Source organism: Mirounga leonina, unplaced genomic scaffold (assembly GCF_011800145.1).
Source record: "Mirounga leonina isolate KUSES-001 unplaced genomic scaffold, KU_Mleo_1.0 Mir_175, whole genome shotgun sequence".
In the NCBI taxonomy this organism is placed as follows: Eukaryota; Metazoa; Chordata; class Mammalia; order Carnivora; family Phocidae; genus Mirounga; species Mirounga leonina.
In genome coordinates, this window is record NW_023270453.1 from 30868788 (window position 1) to 30895194 (window position 26407).

General features: G+C 50.5%; 1 protein-coding gene across 1 annotated transcript in view; it reads left to right on the forward strand.

Annotated features, from left to right (window-relative positions):
- SNX29 (sorting nexin 29) overlaps nucleotides 1–26407 on the forward strand; it is a 497051-nt gene that overhangs the window by 95210 nt on the left and 375434 nt on the right. The window contains exons 11-12 of the mRNA XM_035022295.1: nucleotides 14709–14772; nucleotides 16885–17013. Coding sequence (XP_034878186.1) covers nucleotides 14709–14772; nucleotides 16885–17013 — 193 coding nt within the window. The remainder of the gene's footprint in view (nucleotides 1–14708; nucleotides 14773–16884; nucleotides 17014–26407) is intronic.

A 26407-nucleotide genomic window follows, 5' to 3' on the forward strand; every position in this document is an offset into this window, starting at 1 on the left:
AGGTTGGCCTATGTCCTCTGTAGCTGTGTGCTTCTAATTAATTGCAGATTACGTGTGTGGCTCTGTCAGAATTGGCCATACATGGGATATCACAGCCTGAGGGCGGAAAGAAGCTGTGCAGCTGATGTTTTAATTATTTATGGGTATTTCACATGTAATTAATCTTCCTTGCCGTCAGTTAACCCCACCACTCTGCTGTGCATGAGGCCAATCGCAGCAGATGTTGGTGCGCCGCCCTTAGGGCCATGGCAGACTGGGCGCCGCGGACCGGTCCAGGTCCCGTTGATGCTGTTGGCGTGGGGCGGTCCGGCCAAGCGCAGCTAGCCGGCAGAGAGGAGCAGATGACGGGGATGCCCGAGGCTCTCTCTTTGCTGGCAGCAGGCAGAAACTAGAAAGACTCCTCTGCTGTTCCCCAGGAATCCCAGCCTCACAGAGCTAGGAGGATTCTAGAGGACCAGCTTGTCGAACTAGCTCATTTTATAGACGCACAGGGGCCGTGACATGCCTAAAGCACTTTGCCCTAAAGCTGAACCAGCCGAGGACCTGGAATCCTTGTCCTATCTCCCATCTTTGCTTACATCCATCTCTCGTCCCGCGTGTGTCCTGGCTTGCTGGCCATTGCCTCCAGTGCCGACTCGCTGTAGGTCCCAGATTGCAGCTTGCGGGGTAGGACTCCTTTGGTCGCAGGTGCTAGGAACCAGCTTCCATCAAGTAAGGGAGTGTTCCTTCTCTCCTACCTCCAGCCCCTGGCATTTAGGTGGTACTGGAAACCCCGGATCAGGTGGTCAAGCCTCCCTCCTCCTCTGTTGGTAGAGGAGAAATGAGGAAGAGGTGGAGAAAGTGTGTCCACAACCTCTGGCCCAGCCAACTCTGCCTAGAACCTGCTGAGACTTTGTCTCTGAAAATCAGCAGTGTTGACCTTTTTTGGGGTGTGTGTGTATAGCTGGTCTGGAGCCCTGGCCTCTCTCAGAGATCCTCCCCCCCCGGGGGGTTGGAGAGATCATAGGTGTCACATGGTAGTTGTGGTTGTGGGTCTCCTTGTCAGGGGGCTGGGGTTTTGGTCTGTGTCTCTTTCCTTACTGATAAAATGGGTTTGAGGGGCGCCTGGGTGGCTCAGTTGTTAAGCGTCTGCCTTCGGCTCAGGTCATGGTCCCAGGGTCCTGGGATCGAGCCCCGCATCGGGCTCCCCTCTCCCACTCCCCCTGCTTGTGTTCCCTCTCTCACTGTCTCTCTCTCTCTGTCAAATATATAAAATCTTTAAAAAAAATAAATAAATAAAATGGGTTTGATTTCTAGAACCTGCTTCCTGAGACTGTTTGGAGGGCTGAATGAGACCATTTTTTACAGTGTTTCTCCCAATGTCTGGTATGAGGAGACCTGCATTCCGCTAGCTGCAGTTACTGGTAGGGCCCTGCTTGGGTTTTCCACCTGTAAGATGGGGGAGGACCCCATCAGCCCCATGAACTAAGGGACTCATTGATTCCTTTACTACAGCCAAGCCTTGACCTTCGCTCCAAGGTTAGCAGTAGATACAAAATTGCCACGTGCAGGAAAAGGCTAGAATCTGGGGCCCTGTCTCCTCGGTGTCCGCTGTTCCCTTGTGGCTTGCTCCCAGTCGCCCTGAAACCCCAAGCTGCCCCTGGGGGTGCTGTGTCCCCTTTAATGTTCTAGCCCCAACACGAACACTTGCGAGCAGGCTGGAGTGGTTAATAGGGCTTGTGTAGTGTTGGGGCACACTTCCATCACCTTTCCCCAAAGGGGGAAAGCTCCTGCAAGCTTCCCCAGAGAAACCATGGTGATCTTTACAGACAAAGGACCGAGGCCTCCCCATCAGGCTCTGCAGCCTAGTGATTGGGAACACAGGATTCCAGCACAGCAGGCTTCCCGGTTTCCTAGCTGTGTGACCCTGAGCAGGTTATTTAACCTCTGAGCCTTTGTTGGCTCATCTGAAAAATAGGAACGGTGACCACTTACACTTAGGGGGTTGTTGGGAGGCTCGATCGAGGCGACGTCTGCAAAGTTCTCTGGACAGTGGCTGGCCCGCAGTGGGAGCTTTTGAAGGTTGGCATGTGCCACTGCCGCTGTGCTGAGGCGTCTCCAGCTGGGGTCTCCTGCTGCCCAGCCTTGGCTGCACGGTGAGCTGAGGAGCTTTACAAGGACACCGAAGCCTGGGTCCCACCCCTGGAGATGCTGGGCTGGCTAGTCCCGTGGTGCACTCCGAGCCCTGGTGGAGTGTGTGTGTGTGTGCGCGCGCACGCCCATGCACACACATGTGTTTTTAATGGTTTCCTAGGTGGTTCCAGTGTGTAGCTCAGCCAGGCTGGCGAACCATTACCCTCCTAATATCTGCCATGATCTGTTCTGCCCTAGCTCTGTCCTGCCAGGTCCAGGCCCTGGAGAGTAAGATCTGGGGAGGGAGGCTTTGCTTTTCCCAGGGGCTGAAGCCAAGAAAGCAGCCTCTCTCAGCAGAGACTTTATTCCCTGTCCACACCCATAGCGCCAGGGCAAAGCTCTTGGACCCATGAAAAAGGTGCGCCGGACAGAACAGCGTGAGGGATGTCCTCTTGTCTCTTCATTGAAGGTGGTATGTGAACGTCATGGATATTGACTGGATCTGGCTCACTCCCAAGAGACCGTTTGCCAGAGAGGATCTACTTCTGATTTCTGTGTGTTTGTGACCCTGTGGGAGCAGAGAATTCTGGCAGCTCTGTCTCTGGAGTAGTGGGGAGGGCGCCGTGCTACCAGCATTGTGTTCCTTATGGTCAGAAACCTTTCTGTGGTAGGGATTATGTTCTCACCACTGCAGAGGAAGAGCCTGGTTTCCCCGTTTACCCAGGGCTTATACAGCTGTGTGGCTTCAGGAGTCAGGCCAGTAAAACCTCAGGCAGGGGTGGGTTCAGTGAGGGAGGACATGCTCTGTCCAAAGAGCTGCTGCTGCTGCCTTTTTTTTTTTTTTAAGATTTTATTTGACAGAGAGCACAAGTAGGGGAAGCAGCAAGCAGAGGGAGAAGCAGGCTCACCGGGCAGGGATCCTGACATGTGGGGCTCGATCCCAGGACCCCGGGATCATGGACTGAGCACCCCCCCCCGGCGCCCCTGTCCAAAGAGCTTCAGATGAGTTCTTGCTGGGCCCTACTGCACAGCATAGGGCGGGTGGGTATCTAAGTGGAATCCCACTGGCATAGCAGTAGGATGGCCCACGTTCTCAATGCCAGTGTGAGTACCTTGGTAGAATATACCATCTCCTTATGGGCACCTACTGATCTAGCTGTGGGGCAGTGAAGAGCAGTAGGCCCTGCTTTGCATAGCTTTGCATTTATCCAACACCATCTAATTAACACCTGTATTCCACGCTCCACCTTAACACCAGGCCCTGGACTGGTGTCCACTATGTGTTTCTCACTGGGCCTTTCTTGATAAAACACTGCAGCCCAGAACTAGCGCTGCCTGCACAGGAGAGGAGTACCAGCTCCGTGTAGGATGGTGAAATAAAGCACCTGCCACACCCTGCAATAATCCCCGCTTAGGGGGCGCCTGGGTGGCTCAGTCCCTCTCCCACTCCCCCTGCTTGTATTCCCTCTCTCACTGTCTCTCTGTCAAATAAATAAATAAAAATCTTAAAAAAAAAATAATCCCTGCTTAGCTGAGCAGCTGTCTTCTGCCCCTTCTGTCTCCACTGTGGGTCTCCGCCAGAATCTGTTTTGGAACTGGATCTGTAGCGATTTTGTGTTTTAAAATCTACCTGCCGTGAATAATGACTCAAGTAAGAATAATAAGAATTGGCCACGCTGGGCCTGGCTATTGACCACACACATCTGAACTCTTCTGTGAGATGGCAGGAAAATGGTGTGGTGGTTTTCCAGAAAGTGCAGTAGAATTACCCTGTGACCCACAGTTCCACTCCCAGGTGTCTACCCCAAGGAGTTGACAGTCGAGACTCGAACAAGTACGTGTCCGCGAACGTTCATGCAGTGCTGCTGACCATCCCCCAAGGGTGGCAGCGGCCCACACGTCCATCAGAGGACGAGCGGGTGAACCGAAGGTGCTTTATCCCCACCATGGCAGGCCGCGCAGCCATAAGGAGGAAGGAGGGCCGATAGACACTCCGACGTGGGCGGACCTCGGAAACCTTCCAAGCAAAACACATCAGGACCAGAGGGTCACCTATTGGAGGATGGGGCATGTGGACTGGGAGAGGAAATTGCCTGGAGCCAGAAAGCGGTCCAGTGGTTGCCAGGGGGAGGGCGCAGGGTTTTACTCTGGAGGCGCAGAAGAGTCTCACGACGACAGCAAGGTGCCAGCTGTGCGGTGCCGCGTGGGCTGGGCACAGCCGAAGGGGTCGCGTTCAGATCGGTTTCACGTTACGGGAACCTCCGTACTTGCTTAAAACAAGCCGTGACTGTACCCCCCTCCCCCATCTTCTTTCTCGCCAGACAAGTCTCTCTGTTCTAGTTCTTCTCCTTGAAGCAACGTTTATGACTGTTTTTAGTTCTTAAGGCAGATACGTCTTTAAAGCTAAATGCTGTGCTGATGCCTTTTTCTTTTTAACTTTGGAGCATAAACGTACACTGTTCTTGACTCATTGATAAGTTCCTACCTTTCCACTTTTTTCTTAGGAGACCCTTCCCTCCCCACCCCCCGAGTCACTCCTAATGTGGCTGTTGGTGTGTCCTCGGGTGCTGTCTTTTCGAGATGTTGCTGAGTGGGCTGGGCGGGGAGACTAGGACCCTTGTTGGTTCCCAAGTCCATCGCTTTGAGGTTCCTGGGTAGTTTCCTGGGGAGTTCAGTCTCTGCTTCTGCCCCCTTCCAACTCTATACTTCTGACATTCTCTAGGAGACCTTTTTTTTTTTTTTTTTTAAATATACGGCTATACCGACGTGCCCTACTTAGGCTGTTTGCAAGCTGGTGGCGATCAGGAGCTCCAGCTTAGGAGCAGGGGATCTCTGAGTGGTGACCCGTAGCTGTGATGTGTTGGGCCTGCTTGATGAGAGCCTTGTCAACTGCATTTGAATCAGATGTGCGTAAAAATGTGGCTGCTGGCTTCTCTTGACACATGAGAAATGGTGGTAGCCTGGGATGGTGGACTGGAGGCGGGGGCTGCTGCCTTCCTGGGCCACGTTCTCCCCTCTTCCAGCTGGCCCCACACCGCTGTGAGCACTTCATTGTGTTCACTGCCATCACTTGTGGGGCCCAGTCGGCTTTTGCTTTTGGGACACTTGCCTTAAAGTTTGTATTAAAGTCACTGTAAATACACTGTGTGTGCATGAGAGTGTGTGTGTACACAGATGGGACAGAACCCCCCGATTTCACATGGGGAAGGTGATAAAGATCTAGAGCTTGATCGTTGTTGTAAGGTATTTTTTTCCCTTGTGATTGTATTTCTCATTTTGTTCCCATGGGTTCCTCAAACCTTTTCTTTTTCCTAGGTTATGTAGAAAGAGTGTCAAGGGTGGGGTGGGGTGGAGATTTTAATCAGAATCCTGATCCCCCCACCCCTTGTAGGCAGAGGTTGGGGGAGTGGAGGCCATATGCTGGGGGCTTGGTCTTTTTTTTTTTTTTTTTTAATATTTTATTCATTTATCTGACAGACACAGCGAGAGAGGGAACACAAGCAGGGGGAGTGGGAGAGGGAGAAGCAGGCTCTCCACTGAGCAGGGAGCCCGATGCGGGGCTCGATCCCAGGACCCTGGGATCACGACCGGAGCTGAAGGCAGACACTTGACGACTGAGCCACCCAGGTGCCCCTGGGGGCTTGGATCTTGGGTGTGCCCCATCCCGGGGGCCGGCTCAGCCTGGTGCTGACAGTGCAGGTTGGGGATAGGCTTCCCAGGGAGGCTGACCAGGGTTGGGCCTTGTCTGATGGACTCTGGGGCCTGTAGCAGGTGCCTTTTTTAAGGCCTTTGTTTCCCCATTCATAGAATTGGTGCAATAGGCCTTTGCTTCTCTGGAGGTGGCAAGAATTCAAGGAGATTGTGGATAGAGCATGCTCTTTTCTGGCTGGGCACACAGGAAATGCTGCAGGGTCCCTGCTGGCCTTAGGAGCCCTGGCAACACGTCTGGGGGCATCCCCCACCCCCAATCTTAACAAATTGCAAAGTAGAAACCTGGGTTGGCAGGGAGGCCGGAAACAGAACAAAAGGCAACAAGGGCTGGATGGATTAGAGAAGTTACAGAGGAGCTCGATATAGTTTATCCTTTCTCTTGGAGATGAGCAGGAGTGGGTAGGCAGAAAAAGATATAAAAAGCATTAAGTTAAGTTTGAAAAATGACAGTGTAGGTTAAGTATATAGCCGTAGAAGCATATTATTTATTTCTGTGTCTGTGCCCTCGTGAGCTCTCTCTTTAAATATAACTGAGTATGGGCCCCAGGGGAGCATTTGTAAAGGCTCTTTGAGGTCTTTGGGAAGAGCTGCTATATAAAGGCAAAGAATTATTATACAGATCTATGTATATGTGAGAGTGTGCGTGCGTGTGCACCCATACGTCCCAATAGACTGCATCTGGTTATCCTAGTCCTTGAGTTTTCTCATTTCTTAAAATGATTTTTAACTCCTTTTTCAAAATTAATCTTAAGATCTCACCCCCCCCCCCCCCCCAGGGCCTTCAGTGGCTGAGCATGGGCAGGTGCTCCCCCTCCCGCCACGGTTCCTGCCCCAGTACTTCACATAGCAGCCTCTGACCCCCATCATCCCTGTGTGAAGGGTGTTCTCTGTGGCGTGTGTCTGCATCTGTGTTAGTCCCTGCTCTGCTGATCTGTTTGAAATCTGGGATTCGTGTGGGTGGATTCATGTGCCGAAGAGGAGGGGAAGGGTCCAGTTTTGGGTCCTTGTGATGATAGAAGAATTAGTGCCCTCCCTTCCATTCCCAAGACCCGTTGGAAAAAGCTGGGTTTGAGCCTGAATCCCCATCCCTGGGGCAGGAAATTACAGCTTTGAATGTGGTGGTTAGTGTTTTCTGGGGAGGCCTTGAACTTACTAGTAAACGCAGTTGATGTTTCTGCCTGGCCCATGCCACACTCAGTTCCTGGAGATGAGCAAACTTCAGCCGTGGGCGCCAATTGCTCATTAATTCGTACCACCCTTCACTCATTCTTAAGGTCTTGGGTGTACTGTGGACAGGAGCTGGGGCAGGTGGGGGGTCTTCTTCTGGCCGCCCCTCCCCCATTCTGGGCTGTGTGGGGGCTTTGGTGCTTTCATACTGGTATAGATAAGGTATGATGGGGCCTTAGGGAAAGGGGGATCTTGGTGGCTTGGTTGGCTGTGAGGACTTGGGATGGCTGAGGTTTGGGACACAGTGGTGGGATAGTAGGGGATCCTAGGGTCCTGGGTGCTGGGGTGGGTGGAGTCAGGCGGGAGCTGGGGTGGCCATTCCTCTGTGCCCGTGTTATTCCTGTGGCTATGTGGTTTCTGCAAGTCACTCTCAGAGGTCTTGGCTGCTACATTTGTGCACGCAGAGACCAGGTCACCCAGTGGTAAGTTTACTAAGACAATAGGGATTCTTCTTTGAGTTTGGGTTTCTCTGTGGCTTTGCCTCAGTGTCAGGCAGCAGGGTTCTATGGCTCGTGTCTGACACTTAAGACACCAGTCCCTTTGTGAAACTCCGCGTTTTCTCTGCCCTGGGTTTGTTTGCCTGGAGGGGTTTTACTGGCTCTTCTCTTTGGCGGACTTCTGCCCTTGTGTCTGCCCACGGCCTGACCAGCTGTCCTCCACTCAGCTTTCAGCACCTGTATCTTGTGGAGCAACTTAGAACTGTTTGTTCTTGGCCAGCTGCATCTGCTTCCATGTCCCCGCCGCCCCTCCCCGCTTCATATCTAGTAATGAGACTGGCGCATCCCAGACTTTTGGAGGACTCCCTCTGGGGCTCAGTTTGAGGTAACCAGCTGTCCAGTGTCTCCCTGGCTGCAGCTGGAGGCCTGTGGGGGCAGAGTCCTGAGGAGGGGTATGAGCAAGACTGGGCGGGCCTCCTGGCTCCTTGATGGGCCCCTGTCGGTGGGGGAGGGACTCACAGAAGAGGTGATCCATGGCTGAAACCTGAAGGAGGCTCCGAGTCCCTCAGGATGGCCCGTGCCGAGACCCAGAGGCCTGCGAGAAGGGGAGTGGGTCTGCTCTGTGGCAGACAAAGCAGGGAGGAGTGCAGGAGACGGGCAGGGTGCGAGCCACCCAAGGGGCTGGGGTGCACGTGTGCTGGAGTGTCGGACATCCATGGGGTGCAGGCGGTGGCTGAGCCCTGGGTGTAGATGCAGCCGCCCCTGGGGAACCACGGAAGGCAGACAAAAGATCCAGGGCAGGAGGTGAACAGGGATAGCTGGAGGGACCAGTGGCAAAGCTGAGGAGATCTCTGAAGAGTTGGAGAGGGGTGGCCCGTAGCATCTGAGGCAGCAGCTGCTCGCCTGCTGGCTCACCTCTGCTTCCGCCTGGTCGGCAGTCTTCCTGGGGTCCAGCCGGTGAGCTCCACTGCCGGGCGTGAGTGTCCGGCGGACCCCCTACCAAGCCCCATACTCTGCCTCCAGCCCTGGACTGGAGGAGGCTGCGCGTCGGGGAGTGGAGGGCAGAGTTCCTGGATGTTCTCCTGAGACAGGCACACCTTTTCTGTAAAGGGCCAGATGGTACGTATTTCAGGCCATGCAGCGGGACCCTCTGTTCCTGTCATGCAAAAGCAGCCGCAGACTGTATGCGAATGGGTGAGTGTGGCTGCATTCCGGTAAAATACTGCTGTGCCCTGCCCTGTCCAGTGAGGCTGGCAGTGCCCGCTGAGGGCGTTGCCCGGGCTCCCAGGAGGGCACTTGAGGGGTCTGGGATTTGGTGAGGAAGAACTGTGTTTTTTTCCTACTCTGTTGGCTGCCCCGAACAAGGTCAAGTTTCCATAATGGATCAGGCTTTTGTTAGATGGGCCCTCTATGGGCAGAAGTTGACAACAAACAAAACAAAATATGATTTCGTTCATGTACTTGTTGGCTTTCATGTTAAGGCCCCTGCTGCAAGATGGCGTAAATGTTTGTTCGCAGATTTCTAGTGTTTTATGGCCGCACTTCACATTGAAATGATTCCATTTGAAATCTTTTTGGATATATAACAGAAGCAGGGATGTAAGATTTGTTTCTTGCTCCCAAAATGGCAACATTTATGGACAGATTCATCCTTTCCGCCGTGATTCGAGAGGCTGCTCTTTATCCCAGATCAGTTTCTTACGGTTAAAGTGAACATTGTCCTGTGTACTTGGCCAGATTTGCTCCGTGGTTCTCTGAAGCCAACCAAGGAACCGATTTTTGAGGTGGATGGTCGTCTGACTTCAGCCTGGGGCAAGGTAGACCCTGGCTCAGCCAGGCTCTGCGGAGGCCGCAGCGCAGAGATGCTGCTTCTCTGGCACTTGAAACGTGTGTTGCGGCAGGTAATCAAGAGGAAGAAGACCACAGTGATAGAGACTAAACCAGTAATGCGACGTGCAGTGCCGGGGGGCAGAGAGAAAGGGACACGTTAGGGAGTGCCTATGCCCGGGATATGTCACTGGTGCTTGGGGAAATTTATGCTGTTTATGTGATCTGTGAAAACCAACCCCAGTGTCACCTGCTGTCCTTACTGCCTGAGAAGGCAGCGAGGTGAACGCGCATGAAAGTAAAGTCTGTCCCGAGAGTTTGTTCGTGGATAGCTGCTGACTTGGGACGTTCATCATGGGTGGCTCTTGGCTACTGTGCTCAGGGTCACTTCAAGACGAGCCTGTGGCTGAGCTCGCTCATTCCAGCTACTGTGGCTCTTTGCTGGAAGAGCATTCGTGTTTTCTGGGACTTTCTGGGGACTGCTGCCTCCTCCAGGTTGTCTTTTCCCCATGGAATACACAGTTTTTAGCTGCAAAGTCTGAGGGGCAGTATCTGGGATCCCTTCATGCCATGCCCCCCAAACCCAGACACACCGTCTCTTCCAAGTGACACCTCATTCTTTGAGTCTGATTTCCCATGTTGCCCATGGTGATCTTGTCGGACACTTCAGAAAATTCTATTATCTAGTCTGCTGCTCTAGGGCTTAGAAAACTTAAAAAAAACCCTTTTATTTCCCAAGGTTGAGGTACACAGGAACTCCGTAAAGTCTCCTGACTCCTGGTGCTCGATTGAACCAAGTCCTACTTGGGTAGTCATGGCTACCTCGTCCCCATCTTGCCGTCCCCTGCTGTTGAAGGAGAAGCCACTACTTATAGTGATAGGTAACATGTTGAGTGTTTACTATGTGCTGGGTATGCTCTGCGCACCCCATTGACATATTACATATTGAATCCTTATGACACTGTATGAACTTAGCGACTATTGAGATCCCAGTTTTGTAGATAAGGGAGTTGATGGCGCAGAGAGGGTGGGTAACTTGCTTGGAGTTACCCAGCTGCAGGTCAGAATTTGAACCCGGGCCTCTGTTTTAAAATTCAGGACCCTGAACCACTTCTCTGCATTTGCTGCCGTGTATCTGCCAGGCTGGGAACTCAATTTTACTCCTGAATCCTTCTGCAGGGAATGTGGCATCATCACCCCTTTGTATTTTTGCAAAGGTGGAAGCCCATTTGAGGGTACCAGGCCTGGTACCTTCAAACCCCAGTGGCTGAGCTGGGGTTTGAAGTCGGGTCTGCCTAGCCCAGGAGCCTGTTGATAGCAGCTCTTTATGGATCCTGCCCCTGTCTTCGGAGTGGAAGCTGCTGGAACCCGCACCTGACCACCTTGCCCCACCTGGCTCCCCACTAAGGCGACTTTGTTCCAGCTCTTGGTCCTGCCAAAGGCCTTTTCCATAATTCTTGGACTTAGGGTGTGGAAAGTGACTTCAGACCCTATGGCCTTATCCCAATGTGGGTTTCTGCTCTGTACTGAGCGTCCGCATTATGTGGTTGTGAAAAGTAAAACGACGTGTCAGGTGCTGATAGTTTGCACATAGAAAGTGGTCATCACATAGCAGCTTTACTCCTGTTGTTAGTTTCCATGGTACTGTAGTTGGGTAAGAATAGTCTAGATCACCCATTGTCATGAACCTTAACCAAGCACCCAACGTGGTGGACTTTTGGGGACCCAAGGTGCATAACGTTTTGTGCGTCTTTAAGGAGTTGTAAGCTAATTGTAAGAGACAAGTGGTTAATTATTGCACATTCTGCAACTTGTTTGATGGGTGGGGAAATCCCGGAGGGCTTCCTAGACGATGTGCCTTTTCATCTGGGCCTGAATAAAGGAGTAGGGTTTTATCAGACTGGAAGTTGGGCATGAATGTGAGAAAAGACAAACTCTGACCATGAAACCCGACAATTCGTGTATATAGGGTCAAGATGGTGCAGTTATAAATCATTCCAGAGAGTCTCTCAGGAAGGCCTCTGTTCAGAGGCTGCAGTCTCTGCAGTTGAGGCCAGGCAAAGGGGCTGCATGTCATAAGGCTCATGTGTGTGGGTGGTGACGTGCTCCCTCCCGCAGAGGCTTGGCAGAGCGGGGGGCAGGGGGGAACTGAGCAGTCCAGGGCACCCCGTGCTGAGCGCCCTGGTGGTGGTGTGTGTGTGTGTGGGGGGGTGCCCTGCTGTGCACATGCGCTCTGCAGAGCTCTCCTGATGCTTAGGTCCAGTGCCAGTGGGTCACTGGTGTGAATCAGTCATGTGTGTGCTGTCCTGCCCCCACACAGAAGGCTTGCAGATGGAGTGTAGTTTCTCCTATTCAGAGGGGGTTGCGCTAGGGGTTGGGGGAGGGAGGATGAACAGGTGGAGCACCGGGGACTTGAGGGGCAGCAGGACTGTGTTGTGTGATTCTGTAATGGTGGTCACAGGTCAGTACAATGTTCCGAACTCCTAGAGTGTACAATGCCAAGAGCCAACCGTGATGGTAACTTTGGGTGGTTCCAGTGCATCAGTGTAGGCTCCTCAGTCATAACAAATGTCCCGCTGTGGTAGGGATGGTGATGGTGGGGGAGGCCGTGCCTGTGTGGGGGCAGGGGGTGTGCGGAAAACCTCTGTACCTTCGATACTGCTTTAAAAAATAGTCTGTTGAAGAAAAAAAGTCTCACCTCTTCCAGCCTCCTGGCAACTCACTGCAAATGCGTACCTTTTCTTCTGTCCCTGTAAGAAGTTTAGACCAGTAGAGAACCCTAGTGGGAAGGTGGTTTTGTAGGAAAACTTGGGAAGCAAGCAGTCCTTGGAGGGCAGGAGCGATTTCCGGGTTTGTGTCCACAGTCCATGGCTGCCGGCCACTGGTACTGGGCCCCTCTCTCTCTCTCTCTCTCTCTTTTTTTTAAGATTGTATTTATTCATTTGAGAGAGAGCGACAGAAAGCGCAAGCAGGGGGGAGAGGTAGAGGGAGAAGCAGACTCCCTGCTGAGCTGGGAGCCCGATATGGGACTCGATCCCAGGACCCTGAGATGACCTGAGTCGAAGGCAGATGCTTAACCAACTGAGCCACCCAGGCATCCCTGTGCTGGGCTTCTTGAAGAGAAAGGCCAACTAGATCTTATCCTGTCCTCCGCCCCCCCCCCCCCCCGCCCCTCTTCCCCATGGCTGTGGTGTCCTGGAAGAAATGAATGGGTTGTTTGTGTATGGCTCCCCCTCCCCCCTCACATTTTCCAGTTAAAGTTGTACATGCTGAGTTCTTGTAAGTTATTTGCTGCAGGATGTAAGAGGCAGTGCTTTACCACAGTACCTTCCCATCCCCTTTCGGAGTTGGGAAGCTGGGTGCTCTTTTTGCCTCTTGGATCCGAGGGAAAGGCTCAGAGAGGCTGAGACACTGGTATGAGCCCAAGAGCCAGGACCCTGCTTACCTGGTCAAGTTCAGAAGGCAAAGTCCTCTAGATCCTGTTTCATAATAGGCATCTGTGAATGTGTATTGTCTGCTCAAGAAATCCTCCTTTAAAGACTTTCCTTCCTTAATTTGGGAGCCTGGCTGTCTTGTTGGGAAGGTACATTGGACCCAGTAGGATACTCTGCAGACACCTACCGAGCCCGGCTGAGGCAGGTACACACTTGGCGGCTGTACCTGCTTCGTGCTCTGGTTCCTGTCTCTCCCGGGGTGCAGGGCAGCTTGGTCCCCGTTGTCTCATCAGGCCTGTGAGCTCTGCTTAACCTTCCTTCCATCCTTCTTGGTCCTTGCCCCCAACCTGGCTCTTCCTTTTCTAGCATCTTTTGTGGGAATGCTTTTCTGCCCATTTTTTTTCTACTGAATTTTTTTTCTACTGAATTTTCAAACATTGAGCAAGGGTGCAAGGATCCTGTGTGACTGGGGCACCTGGGTGGCTCAGTCGTTAAGCATCTGCCTTCAGCTTAGGTCATGATCTCAGGGTCCTGGGATCGAGCCCCGCATTGGGCTCCCTGCTCGGCGGGAAGCCTGCTTCTCCCTCTCCCACTCCCCCGATTGTGTTTCCTCTCTCGCTGTCTCTCTGTCAAATAAAGAAAATCTTAAAAAAAAAAAAAAATCCTGTATGATTCTGGTCTTGGAACATGTGCCGGGAACTGCACCCCCACGGTCCTGGTTGTGGCCTCGTGACCTGGACATGCCTTGTTTCTGAATCTAGCACACGTGTGACCTGGGTCTCTTTCCCGGCCCTCCTGCCTTCTGTCAGGGCCGTGGGTCTTCATGGCAGTGTCACCTGGGAGTCCGAGAACTCAGTTTAGATCCTGGCTCTGACATGAGAGGTGTGAGGTTGTGTGACTTCACCTGTCAGGGTGTGCTCTTCCTTTGTAAGATGCATTAATGTCTCTGTGAGGCGTCTGTGAAATCCAAGTTCCTCCATCTTTGCATGTGACCAGTAGCTGTTACTGTTTCCTGAGGTCCAATGCAGAGTTGAAAATTGGGAGATTTGGATTCAAATGCTAGCGCTGCCAGCATTTAATCTCCTTGAGCTCATGTGCACGCCCATAAAACAGCCTGTCGTGGTTGCCATGTGGCCCCATGCGCTCACTGGGTGGGTCATTTGGCTGTGAGCTTTCTAGCAGCCAATCCCGAGAGGGAAACAGAATTTCACAGGGTTTGTTGATGGGCAGGGGAGAACAAAACTGGCTCTCCTGAAGAAATCCAGAAGTTCTGGGTCTTGAGATCTGAGTGATACGGTAAACGTTTTTAATAGGTGGATAGATTGTGAAAACAGTTAAGTTTGATGAAGATAGGGAAGTTGGATGCTTATTTAAAGAGTGGCTTTCTATCACTGAATGTTTTCCTAAGTGGAAGATACCCAAAAGAGTAGCTCCTGTAAGTAAAGAGGGCCTGCGTATAGGAGAGGCCCCACCCCTTTCCAGTGTCACCTGTATACTAACGATAGAAGTCCGGGTAGGAAAAGCACGTCTCTTAGGAAACTTGGGTAAGTATTTCTGTGTCCACCTGGAGCCAAATGCCACTTGATTGGCTTGCTCATCTCTTGATAAACAGCTGTAACTGGGAGCAGATCATTGTTCAGAGCAGATGTTGTCCAGTAGCAGGGGCTTGGAAAAGCGTGTAGAAGCTGCAAAGCAGTCTTTTTTTCCATAGCAGTGGAGTGTGTTGCCTGAAGAAACCCTCCACACTCCTCACTCTGCCCGGCACTCCCATTTCGTGTGGCTCTTAAGTGATGAGCTGCGCCCACTGGGTCTTGGAGACTGCACGGGAATTAATTTTGAAAGGGAAAAAGGGAACTTGTCTAGACAGCTTGCCCTAAATAGCACATAATCCAGCTCGGTGAGGGGACGGTCAAACAGGCGGGATCTGCCAATTAATCTCGACTGTGCTTTCTTCCCTTAGGTGAACTGCGACAAGCCATTGTGGCCATGATGAACAGGAAGGATGAGCTGGAAGAAGAGAACAGGTATCCTGACTTTTCAGGCTTGAGGAGTTGTCTCTTGGACGTTACAGCTCTGGGACGGAGAGTCTCACAGATGAAGGAAATTTTGCTTTGACAGGATTGTGACCAATGATCTCTTCTTGTGTGGGATGTACCACTTGAGCATTGGCAGGGATTGAAAACCCTCCAATCATGGCTCTACCTTAGAACACACTAAGAATTTGGTAAAGCAATATTCTCAAACATCTTTTTTTAAAAAGGGACTTTGAGATACAATTCACACATTATATAATTGACCCATTTCAAGGGTACGGTTCAGTGTTGGCAGACATGTGCAGCCATCACCAGGGCCCACTTCTAGAATGTTTTCACCACCTCGCAGAGACCACCCCCCATACCTGTTAGCGGTCTTCCTCTGACCACCCCCCCCCCACCCCAAAGCAGTCTTTGGAGTAACCTTTTATTTGAGGGCTTTTCTTACCATATTCCAAGCACTCAAATACTTAGTTTTCTCAAATCAGGGATACCTAGGGCAAGATGGTATTTGGCTTCTTTTTGACTTGTTCAGAAGAAGCCCAGTGGCAGAAAGCGAGCCGGTGAAGGACTTTATTCGTCTTGGGTATCCCTTGGTGGATACCTGCCCTGCGTTAGCTATGCTGCACCCCTCTGGCTGCCTTGAATGTGAGCTGCTCGACTGGCTGGGGCGGTTGGTGGAGGGCCTTGCCTGCGGTTGTAGGCTAGGCTTCCGTGAGCCCGACTGTCCTGCCTCCCTGGGGGTTAGGGGACGTGCGTACATGTGCCTGTGTGTGTGTGTGTGTGTGTGTGTGTGTGTTCACGTGGCTCTCTTATTTTTCTCTGAGCAGGAATTAAGTGTCCATGGTGACAGGCAATCATGACTGTCCTTTTTAAACCTTATTTTGGGCCCTGCTTGACAAGCTTCTTCCTCATCCTTTATGGAAACACAGAAAAGCAAACAAGCCTGATTTTTAAAACAAAAGATAATTTTTTGAAAAAGGAATCTTGAGACAGCACAAATTTCCAACTAAAATAAACTTTAAATGAAGGGCTTATAGCCATCACAGATTCTTTTTCCTTGCACCAGCTGGAGCTGTTCTCTTTGGCAGAAGCCGTAGGTTCTGTCTCACCTTGTGAAGAACAGCAGTCACTGTCAATTTCTCCTAAGCAGCAGGGGGAAAAGATCGCACCATGTTTGTGTCAGGGGGTTCCAGGCCCCAAGAAGGGAGTTTTTCAAAGCTCTAAAGGAACGTGGGCCTCCGAGTTGAGTGAGTGATAGGGGGCCGGGGCCAGGGGGGAGGTTTGCCAAGTTCACAGTCACACTTCTTCCTCTATCCTGATGTCACCTGGCATGTGTACACTAGATTAGGGGTGTAGGTGCCCCAGAGTCAGTAAATGATCTCCAGAACAAACCGTTTGAGGTCCAGTGAAGTCAACGGTAAGTCAGAACTATGTTTGGCTCACTTCTTGGTGGCAACTAGTGGTTCTTTCTGGAAGATCTGCCATCTTGTCTGCTTTTAAGACCAAGGGTGACCAGTGGATGTACTTTGGAGGGTTAACTCCCAAGAATGACACAGAACAGGATCCCTGCCGTGTGAAACCAGATAAGGCTATAAAATACCACGTCTGCTTGTGCCACCCGGAGACGCCGGGGCAGGAGGCCGGTGTGTTTTGTGGGTAGAATGGGAAATGAGAGAAGGCCTCTGTCCATATTCCACTGTTACTGCTCACAGGACCCAGGTGGCCTATCCTGCCATCCCTGCCCTGGTTCAGTCTCTTCTCCAGTGCGGCTGTGACAAAATGGTCTCCTTTCATGTGCTGCCCCTTATGGTGGGATGCTTTGAAAGGGCTTGCCTCGGGGTCTCTGAACTCCTTGTTTACCCATCATTAGCGCTACTTGGGCTGTGGGGGGCACAGAGCCTGGGCCACATCCTGGTTCTTACTCAGAGGCTCTTGAGCAGACGTGGGTGTCTCTGTGAATGCCCTTACCTGAGATAGACTGGAATGAGGGTTGATGCAGACCCTCATGGAAAATGAAGGGATGAGGACTTCGATAAATCCCTGTGTTGTGGCACGGTGGGCTCCGCGGGCGGTGCATGAACACATGGCCCCTCTGCCCAGGTCTTTGCGGAACCTGCTGGACGGGGAGATGGAGCACTCAGCGGCCCTGCGGCAGGAGGTCGACACCTTGAAAAAGAAGGTGGCCGAGCAGGAGGAGCGGCACGTCCTGAAGATGCAGGCGCTGGCAAGGTAGGGGGGAGCAGGGGGCACGACAAGCAGGCGTGGGGGGGGCGCGGGGGCTTTGTGCAAACCCCAAGCACACCCTTCACCGGTGCTTACAATTAAACAACAAAGACCAGTGGAAATCTATGCATTTGAAATTTTAATTTAACTTACTGGATAATTACTGCATAATATGTATGCATATGGCTCGAAATACAAAAGGTGCACGCGGTAAACGATGCCATGCTCCTGGAGGCGGGCAGTGCTAGCCGGTCCAGAGATGCTCCTTCACCTCCTGCTCCTGCCTTCCTTCCACCTCCGTGAGAAACAGTCGTGTATTCCACACCCCCCTCACTTGGCATCGTAGAGATGGTTCTCTACCGGGGTATGTGGGGCCGCCCTCTTTCTAATTGTGATCGCTTGCATCCACACCAGTGTTGGTTCGATGACCAGGGTGCCCCCAGCCAGGCGTCGGAGGTGGTTTGTGATGATCTGCTGAGGATGTTGTTTGTAATGATGCCACAGTGCATAACCTTTGTGTTCATCGCTTTGTTCTCCTGAATTTGTTGGAAAAACTCCTGGAAGTAGAATTGCTGGGTCCAAGTGCAGTAGTTTTCGAAGGTGGATAGAGGTCAACACCTCCTCTGCCCGTTCCCTTTGCCTGTTACCCCCGCCCCCCAACCTTAGAGGCTGCACTAACATGCGTCCCGCAGCAGCGGGTGAGAAGACCTGCTTCTGTCCAGCCGTGCCCACAGGGGTCGGGCCCCACGTCTGGGTCCCTGATAACCTCACAGGCGAAAAGTGGCCCTGGCAAAATGGTTTTCATCTGCGTCTTCCTAATGATGCATACAGTTAAGCCTGTTCTTAATAAAGAGCCATTTTATTTCTTTCCTGTGATTTAGTTTGTATCTTATTAAAGAAAACTCACAATCTCAAGTCCCATAAAAAATGTGGACTTTCCTGAATTTCTTCACACGCAAACATTTTTACATACTGCACTTAAAATCTATAGCCTGTCATTTCTTAGTCTGCTTCTCTGAAGCACTTAGATTTCATGTTAATGGCTTTTACGTGCTCGGATGTGGCATTTCATTGAGCTAATGAACCACATGAAAATAATTTCCACTTATTGGACATTTGAGTTCGAGTTTTTTCCTGTTTTAAGGTAGGATAAGCAATTTATTGGTGGTTCTTTAAAGCTACTTTAAAATAAGACCAGGAGGGGCGCCTGGGTGGCTCAGTCAGTTAAGCGGCTGTCTCTTGGTTTTGGCCCTGGTCATGATCTCTGGGTCATGAGATGGAGCCCTGTGTTGGGCCCCGCACTCAGTCGGGAACCTGCTTGAGGTTCTCTCCCTCTGCCCCTCTCCTTGCTCGTGTGTGCTCTCTAAAAAATAAATCTCTAAAAAAACCCCCCAAACAAAAAACAAAACAAACCCAGGAGCTGCAGTCCTGTGGATCTGCAGGGGGGTCCCGAGCTCCCGTGTTCACAGCGTTACTGTCCTGGTGCTCCCCAGTGGAATGTGTGTGGAACTACTGGAATTGTTACGTATACGTAGTCAAACGTTGGCCCAGTGATCCCACATCTAGTTTTAATGAGAACTTATCTGCTTTCTTCCTACTTTGAAATGCCCTCTCAAGAACATCAGACAGTTGAATGACAGTAAGTACAGTCCCCGGCATTTTCTCTACTGGGCCACCGTTCAGCCTGGCATGCCACAGTTCTGGGGTAGAATTGTGTGCTTACGATAAAGGCTGAAGTGCGCAGACCCTCTGGTTCTGAGTCACAGACTGCTGTTCTTCGTCACTTTGGGATTGGGTTAGGAGGCTGCTTAGCCTTGAGTCCCCGCTCCGTTGCTTGCAGGTTGTGTTTCTGGGTGATGGCTGAACGTGAGCAAGCGTGTGTTTCTTCGTTGAGGAAATAGATGATCTTCTGCACCAGAAAGGACAAAATGAGAGCTGTATTTGAAAGGACATGACGCTCTGGTTAGAAGCAGTTAAGTGTATTTTATAGGAAGTGTGTTTTAGTATATGATAATTCTGAGGAGAAGTTTAGCCCATGAATGCAATAGAAAAAATTAATTTCTTAAGCAGCGTTTATAATCTGAAGTGTCCCCATTGGAACCGTGGGTAGCTAAGAGTGGAAGGTGCCTGAAGGTTTGCAGTCTGCAGGTAGAAGGAACATCTGTGAAGGGGCACGTACTTGAGCAGGAGAACACAGGAAGGAAGCAAATGAAGCAGCTGGAGGTGTACGTTTTGATACGGACCAACTGCTGACCTGTTCCAGAGAGTTCCTGTGCCAGTTGTTGGAACTTTCTTCTTGCTCCTGGCCATGGAAGGAGCGCGGTCAGTGCTGCCAGATGGTGGACCTGCGTGGACAGTTGTTGCTTGGGAGCCTGGGGTGCTGTTGATGACGGGGCCCAGGAAGGGTCACAGGCCAGAGGCGAGGCCCAGGTGTGTGCCCCGGCTGTTCTGTTCTCACGTCCACTTGTGTTCTGTGGCAGGTGTCACAGTGCAGGTGGTTCAGCCTAGTGGTTGGTGGCACAGATGCTACCATCAGACTGGGGGGGTCCAGTCATGGCTTCGCTACTGCTTAGTTGTGTGAGCCTGAGCAAATGACTCCTTCGTTCCCTTAGCTGTAAGATGAGGATAAGAAAACCCTGGACCTCACCGTTGTTGCAGGATAAAATGGGAGTGTGTGTCGGCTCAGTAAATGTGCTTCGTAAGTGCTCAATAAATGTTAATGGTCATTATCCTTTTTCTTTAGTATAATAATTATATTACTAAGAACCCTTATCTAATCAAAACCTAAATTTTAATGGCAATGGTGCAGAAAGAATTAAATGTTAGGCTATTTCAGTCCCTAAAAAGTGAAGTTATTTTTGCTGTAAGGATTGGAATACTCAGACTGTGTTAGTGTGTATGTGTGTTTTACTGGATTTGAGTGTTGTCGTAAAACTGAACCCTCCCCTGCCCCCCACCCCCCCGAACAAATTCAGCATTTTCTCATGTACCTTTTTGCTCAAAATTCATGCCTTTCCTTTGGTGCAGTCATGGGGTGCAGTCATGGCTCAACCAAGAACAAAGTCCTATAACCAGCCCATTGCTTTTGTGGCCCCGAGCAGCTGCTCGATCCTAAGGTGGGGATATTTTAGTCTGGAGCAGTTCAGAGTGTGAGTCTCATGGCTAAAAGATTGCCCTATTTCCTACGGAATTAAGCAAACTGAAGCTATGAGACAGGGGTTCTCAGGAAGCAGACTCTTACATGCAAACTACCTTTGAGAGAAGCAAGTGACCAGGGTTGTTGGATTATTGCTGGCATGTTTTTTGTTTTTGCTCATTTAGCTCTTTTTTTTTTCTTTATAAAGATTTTATTTATTTGACAGACAGCGAGAGAGGGAACACAAGCGGGGGTGGTGGGAGAGGGAGAAGCAGGCTTCCCGCTGAGCAGGGAGCCCGATGTGGGGCTCAATCCCAGGACCCTGGGGTCATGACCTGAGCCGAAGGCAGACGCTTAATGACTGAGCCACCCAGGCGTCCCTATTGGTTAGCTTTTAATGTGCAAAACATTATTTCAGAACTTGGCAGTTTAAAACAAATGTTCATGATCTTCACAATTCTTGGGGGTTTGGAATCTGGGAATGGATCAGCTGGGTGGTTCTCGATCAGAGTTTATCATGAGGCTGCAGTCACCTGACAGCTTGGTAGGGACTGGAGGGTCAATTTTTTTTTTTTTTTTTTTAAAGATTTATGTATTTGAGAGAGAGCACATGTGCGCACAAGAAGGGAACAGGGAGAGGGAGAAAATCCCAAGCAGACTCCCCGCTGAGCATGGAGCCTGATGCAGGGCTCAGTTCCATGACCCTGAGATCATGACCCAAGCCGAAATCAAGAGTCAGATGGTCAACCGATTGAGCCACCCAGGTGCCCCTGGAGGGTCCACTTTCAACTCACTCGTGTGGCTCTTGGTAAGAGGCCTCTCTTCGCTGCCACGTGGGCCTCTAAAGTAGGGCTGCGCACAGCATAGCAGCTGGTTTCCTGGGGAGTGAGTAACCTAAGAGTAAGAGAATACACCGCATGGAAGACACAGTCTTTCACAACCTAATCTTGGGAATGAGACCCTATCAGTTTCCCTGTTTCCTGTTGTCACACATTTGAACCCTGATTTAGTGTAGGAGGGGTCTAGACATGGATGGGCCTTCCAAGAGGCAGAGATCACTGGGGGTCAGTTTAGAGCCTGTCTGCCGTGGCCACCAGGATTCTTTTTCTCCCTGGGGTGGACACTATCCCAATCTTTTTGGATGGGTGGTTCTTCCTTCCTGTTCCGTGTGATTTGGTGGGACTGACTCTATCATTGCCTACCTGGGCTCCAGAGCGGGGCAGGTGATACAGGCCTGGATAGTCAGCTTGTTCTATTTCTTGATCATTGTGATTGGGTCACAGAAGGTATGCAGCCAAGTTGATTTGCTAAGAGGCGATTTTGGCCTTGTTGAGAGGATAGGTTGTAAGGCAGGCATTGCTGGTGGCAGTCTTTGCTGCTGTGTGGGAAGATCCTGACCTCAAATGGCAACAACACAGTGGAGAGATGGGGGGAGAGAGAAACAGGCAGGTTCTAATTATATACCTTGAGCTCGTGGATCCAGTCTTTCTTGAAGCTCTTTTTCCTCTGGACTTAGCAGTTACATGAACTAATAAATTCCTTTTGTTACTTGAGTCAGTTTGTGAATAGTCTTCGCTGTTAAAATCCTGAGTCCTAACAAACCAGACTTCTTTGTTTGTATAATAGGGGGTTGGAGGGAGTTGTGTTTCTTCTGTGCCTAAGTAGAATTGCTTCCTCAGCCATCAACCTGCCGGGTCCATGAAGAGATGTGCAGCTGGTCATGATTCGGGAAGAGGGTGAGGAGTGTGTCCTGAGGAGAACCCACTGGGTTGTTTCACAGAGCCCCAGTCAAAGCCTTTTCATCCTCTCTTGTCAGGACCAGCCTTACTATTACTGGTGGTCACAGCTTTATCTCCTGTTGGGGAGCGTGGGTGTGCAGTCAAGAACATACTGGTTGTGTGGTGTAGCCATTTCCTTGACCCTCCTGAGCCTCTGGCTCCTCCTGTCTTGAAAATTTAAAAGGTAGGGGGTCTTTTCCGTATCTCCTGTGAGGTGACAAAAAGCAGAATGCAGTGTGGTGTGTCCTGGTGAGTGCTGGCTTGCAAGGGCTGTCTCTAACCCTTGGCTAGGGAGGCGGCACAGTGACTCAGGTCCTGGCTGGGCCACCTAGCAGTTTCTCACATTGTCCTTTCTCTGTGAACTGGTGCATAATAATCTGAACTAATATTAATAAACTTTTGGCTGTAGAAATCCAAACCAGATTAGCTTGGGTCAACAGGGGCATTTGGTGTCGGTGGGACTGGTCATTCTCTTCAGGTGTTACTGGACCCGGGTTCTCCAGTGAGGTCATCGCTCTCTCCCCTCTGCTCTTGGCTCTGTGTTCGTGTCCTTCTTGGGTAGGGCCTCTGCACATAGCAGCCAAATGACCTCTGGTAGTGCCAAGCCTTGTGCGGGATCCAAAGAGAAGAGACTTTCTCCTCTTGTCCATATATAACCTCTTAGATTCTTCACTGGGCATGTTGCGGCCAGGAGTGAATAGAAGGCCATGATGGACTGCCTCCCCAGGTCTCCAAGGCAGGCAGTGGGCAAATAAATCATGTTTGTTATACTTCCTCATAGGTTTGTGGGGAAGGTGACAGGAGCTAATGCTCCTAAAGTCCTCGGCAGATCTCCAGGCTCATCATCTGCTCAGTGGATGTTCCTGGATTTCTTCTTAGCTGGTGTATTGGCAATGGGTGGCTAGGGATGCTGAGGCCAGGCAAGAACTCGTGGGTCTGTCTCTTGTCCTTTCCCCTGCAGTGGGCATCTGGGAGCCTTTGGCCACTGGCCTTCACTTGACCTTCAGCTCCTCCCAGTGTTTTTTCCAGTCCTGTGTGTCCCATTTGTCCCTTTTGGGCTATTGTGTAGTTACCTGCCTTGACTGTGTCCTGCATGTAAGACAGAACTGTACTGCCCAATCTGTAAGAGAAGGCTAAATAAGGCTCTCGGGCACCCCACTCCCATCATTCTATCTGGCCCCGGAGACCTTCACTGGCTTTCCAGGGAGGCTTTAAATCTCAGTCTCTTCCTTTTGTTGTTTTTAAATTAGAGAAATGTGAGGGGGTATGCTTTTAGTGAAAAAGGACCATAAATGTCTTCAGTGTTCATCTAAAGTCATTGATGATGGTTTTCATCCCAAGAGTCCAGTGGTCAGAGTTGAGAAGTTCAAACATGGGCTCTGTGTCCTCTTTTCTGTCTTGCCTCGGTTGGGTCTTAAAGTCTAGTAATAATTTGACCTTCTTAGCAAGCACCAAATCTCATGGATATGTAGTTTTCAGGCTCTAGAAGAGTCTGTATTCCTTTTTTAAAATAATAATTGGGGGAGAAAATTTTGGGTAAGGTCCCCTTTATTGTATTGAAATGAAATGCATGGCTACTATGAGCTACCTGTAGAACTAATTATTAAATGAGTGTAACACTCTAACTGCTATGAAGGAGAAAGAAAAGGAAAGGAATTGATAATAAAAAGTAGATTTCAATATATATTGGCCGGGTATGGCTTTGTGGTTTAAGTGCTTGCACTACTTATAATGCATGAGTTTGGATTAAAGGCCATAAGAAGATCACAAGGCATTCTTTATAAGAACAGAAACTGAAAGAGCAGAGCGTGGTGGATTCTAGGGTAAAAACTAATACGTTGCGTGTATATTAAATGAGCTAGATTGTAGGGTCAGACTAGAAACAAACTTTGCACCTAAGTGAAGGGTCCAGGACGATTGAAAGTGCAGTAGGTGTAGGTCACTCTTGGGTGTGGGACTGCCTTGGCCTTCAGGACAGCTAGTGTCTCCGGCTCCGCGGGATAAATGCAAGCAGCCCCAGCATTCTGGCGATGGCCAAAAGCGTCTCCATCCTTTGGCGTTGCTTAGACTTTGCCAAACATGAGTCACCAGGGGAGCTTTAGAAATGCCTAGGTCCAGGGCGCCTGGGTGGCTCAGTTGGTTAAGCGACTGCCTTCGGCTCAGGTCATGATCCCACGGTCCTGGGATCGAGTCCCACATCGGGCTCCCGGCTCAGCGGGGAGCCTGCTTCTCCCTCTGACCCTCTCCTCTCTCATGCTGTTTCTCTCTCGCTCGCTCTCTAATAAATAAATAAATAAAATCCTTAAAAAAAAAAAAAAAAAAGAGAAATGCCTAGGTCCACAACCTCTAGGAGGCGGTGGTATCCCCAGTGAGAGTCCTTGCCTTAGCCCTTACGCAGTATTCTTACCTTGAACAGTTTGCAAATATGCTGTCAGAATTGGGTGGGAGCCTTCCGGCTCATTTTGAGTTGCTTTAGTTTCTGAGAGGCTTTGGCTAAGGACTAGACCCTGACTACAATGAATTGTCCATTGAACTCCCACTGTGTGTCCCAGCCTACTCTGGTACTCCTGACCCTCACTTCCCCTTGGACACGAAGCTTGCTTTCCCCAAGGTCACCGGCTCTTGCACTTGGCTGAGTCTCATTAGCTGAATGAGCTGTGCTCTTCCTCATTCTTCAGCACGTCCTTGTCAGCAGCTGACAGGTCCGTGATGACTTACACCAGAGCAGCCACGGAGAGTTGAATGCATGGGGTGGGACAAGGAGGAGTAGATGTATGCATCAGGGCAGGAGACAAGGTGGCTTAGGGGGAGCTGGGTTCCTGAAGCTTAATGCTACTGAAATTCAGTGAAGGATGGTTCGTACTTGTGTGTTCATTTGTTGAGTCACCCCACAAGCATCTATTCTGTGTTAAGCTTAGTCAATCAGATGAACAAGACAGAGATGACTCGAACCTGTAGACCTGAAAATCAGGGGGGTGGGATATGTATAAACAGACTTTAACCTTTTGGCTGACAGTGCCTTACACTCCAGTTGAGTTGGCGCTTCTTGGAAGGAAGTGTAGTGTAATGGTATGGGGCGAGCCTTGGATTGGAGCCCTACTTCTCAAGGTCAGGACTAGGGTAAGGTGAGTAAGAAACTCATTCTGAGGGTCCTGTCGGTGCTTCTGCCACATCGAGATGTGGGATTTCTGGTGGTAATTATACCCCGAATGCTTCTCACCTAGAAAACGGGGACAGTCGTCTCTCCCTTCTAGATGCTGTCAAAGAGATAACACATGAAAAGTGCTAAGCACAGTAAGTGCTCTGAGTAAGTACTTGGTAAAAGCCAGCCGTGGTTGTTACTGGTTTCGTGGAAGTAAATTATTCCTCCATTCAAGCTTGCAAAGAGTCATTTTCTGGAGTAAATCTAGCCTGCTGTTGCTCAGATGTAACTAACTTTCTAATAAAGAATTCTTTGGGTTGAAGAGCTAAATGGCTCACTTAGACTTGGCTATATATTACCAGGGGAGCTTTTAAAACTGTGTCCAAAAACAAAAAACAAAACAAAACCAAAACCCCAGAAAACCAACTGTCCAGGGCCCCTCCATCCAGACCAATTAAGTCCATCTCTGGAAGTGCAACCCGAACTGGTCCAGTGATGCGAGTGCTCAGCCAAGGTTGATGATTGGTGGTTTAGAGCAGCACTCCTCCAACTTGAATGTCTCCACCAGGTGCACCTGGCGGTCATGGTGGACTGCAGGCTCGGCTTCAGCAGCGCTGGGCAGGGCCTGTTAGCAGGTGTTTCTCGCAAGCTCTGGGTGATGCTGATGCCTCTGGTTCTGCAAGGATCTGCAAGGGGAAGTTCTCTGAAACCACCGGGGCTTGGAGAAAGCTGACAGCACTCGTAATTTTTCTTTCAGGGCCAAATTGGGAGTTAGTTTTGTATGCTAGTTTGAAAAACGGAGTACTCTGATCCACTGCAAGAATTAGCCCATTAACATTTGTCATTTTTGCTTTTGATGATATTTTTAAGATGTATTTAATTGAGATAGCACAGGGGGGAAGAGGGAGAGAGAAACTCAGGCAGACTCCAGGCTGAGCGTGGAGTATGATGTGGTGCTCGGTCCCATGACCCTGAGATCAGACCTGAGCCAAAATCAAGAGTCAGACGCCTAACTGACTGGAGTATCCAGGCGCCCTGATATACTTTTTAAAAAGATTTTATTTATTTTAGAGAGATGGTGGTGGGGGGTGAGGAGCAGAGGGAGAGAGAGCGTGTCTTAGGCAGACTTCACGCTGAGCACATAGCCTGACATAGGCTCAGTCTCCCGACCCTGAGATCAGGACCTGAGCTAAAATCCAGAGTTGGTCGCTGATCCAGCTGTGCCACCCAGGTGCCCCTTTTGATGATCTTTTTAAGTTAATGATCAATACTCCGCAGGCTTGCTTTTGGTGAGTTTTGAAGGATCTGCATGTGTGGTATTAGCATGAGCCCATGATCCTGCAG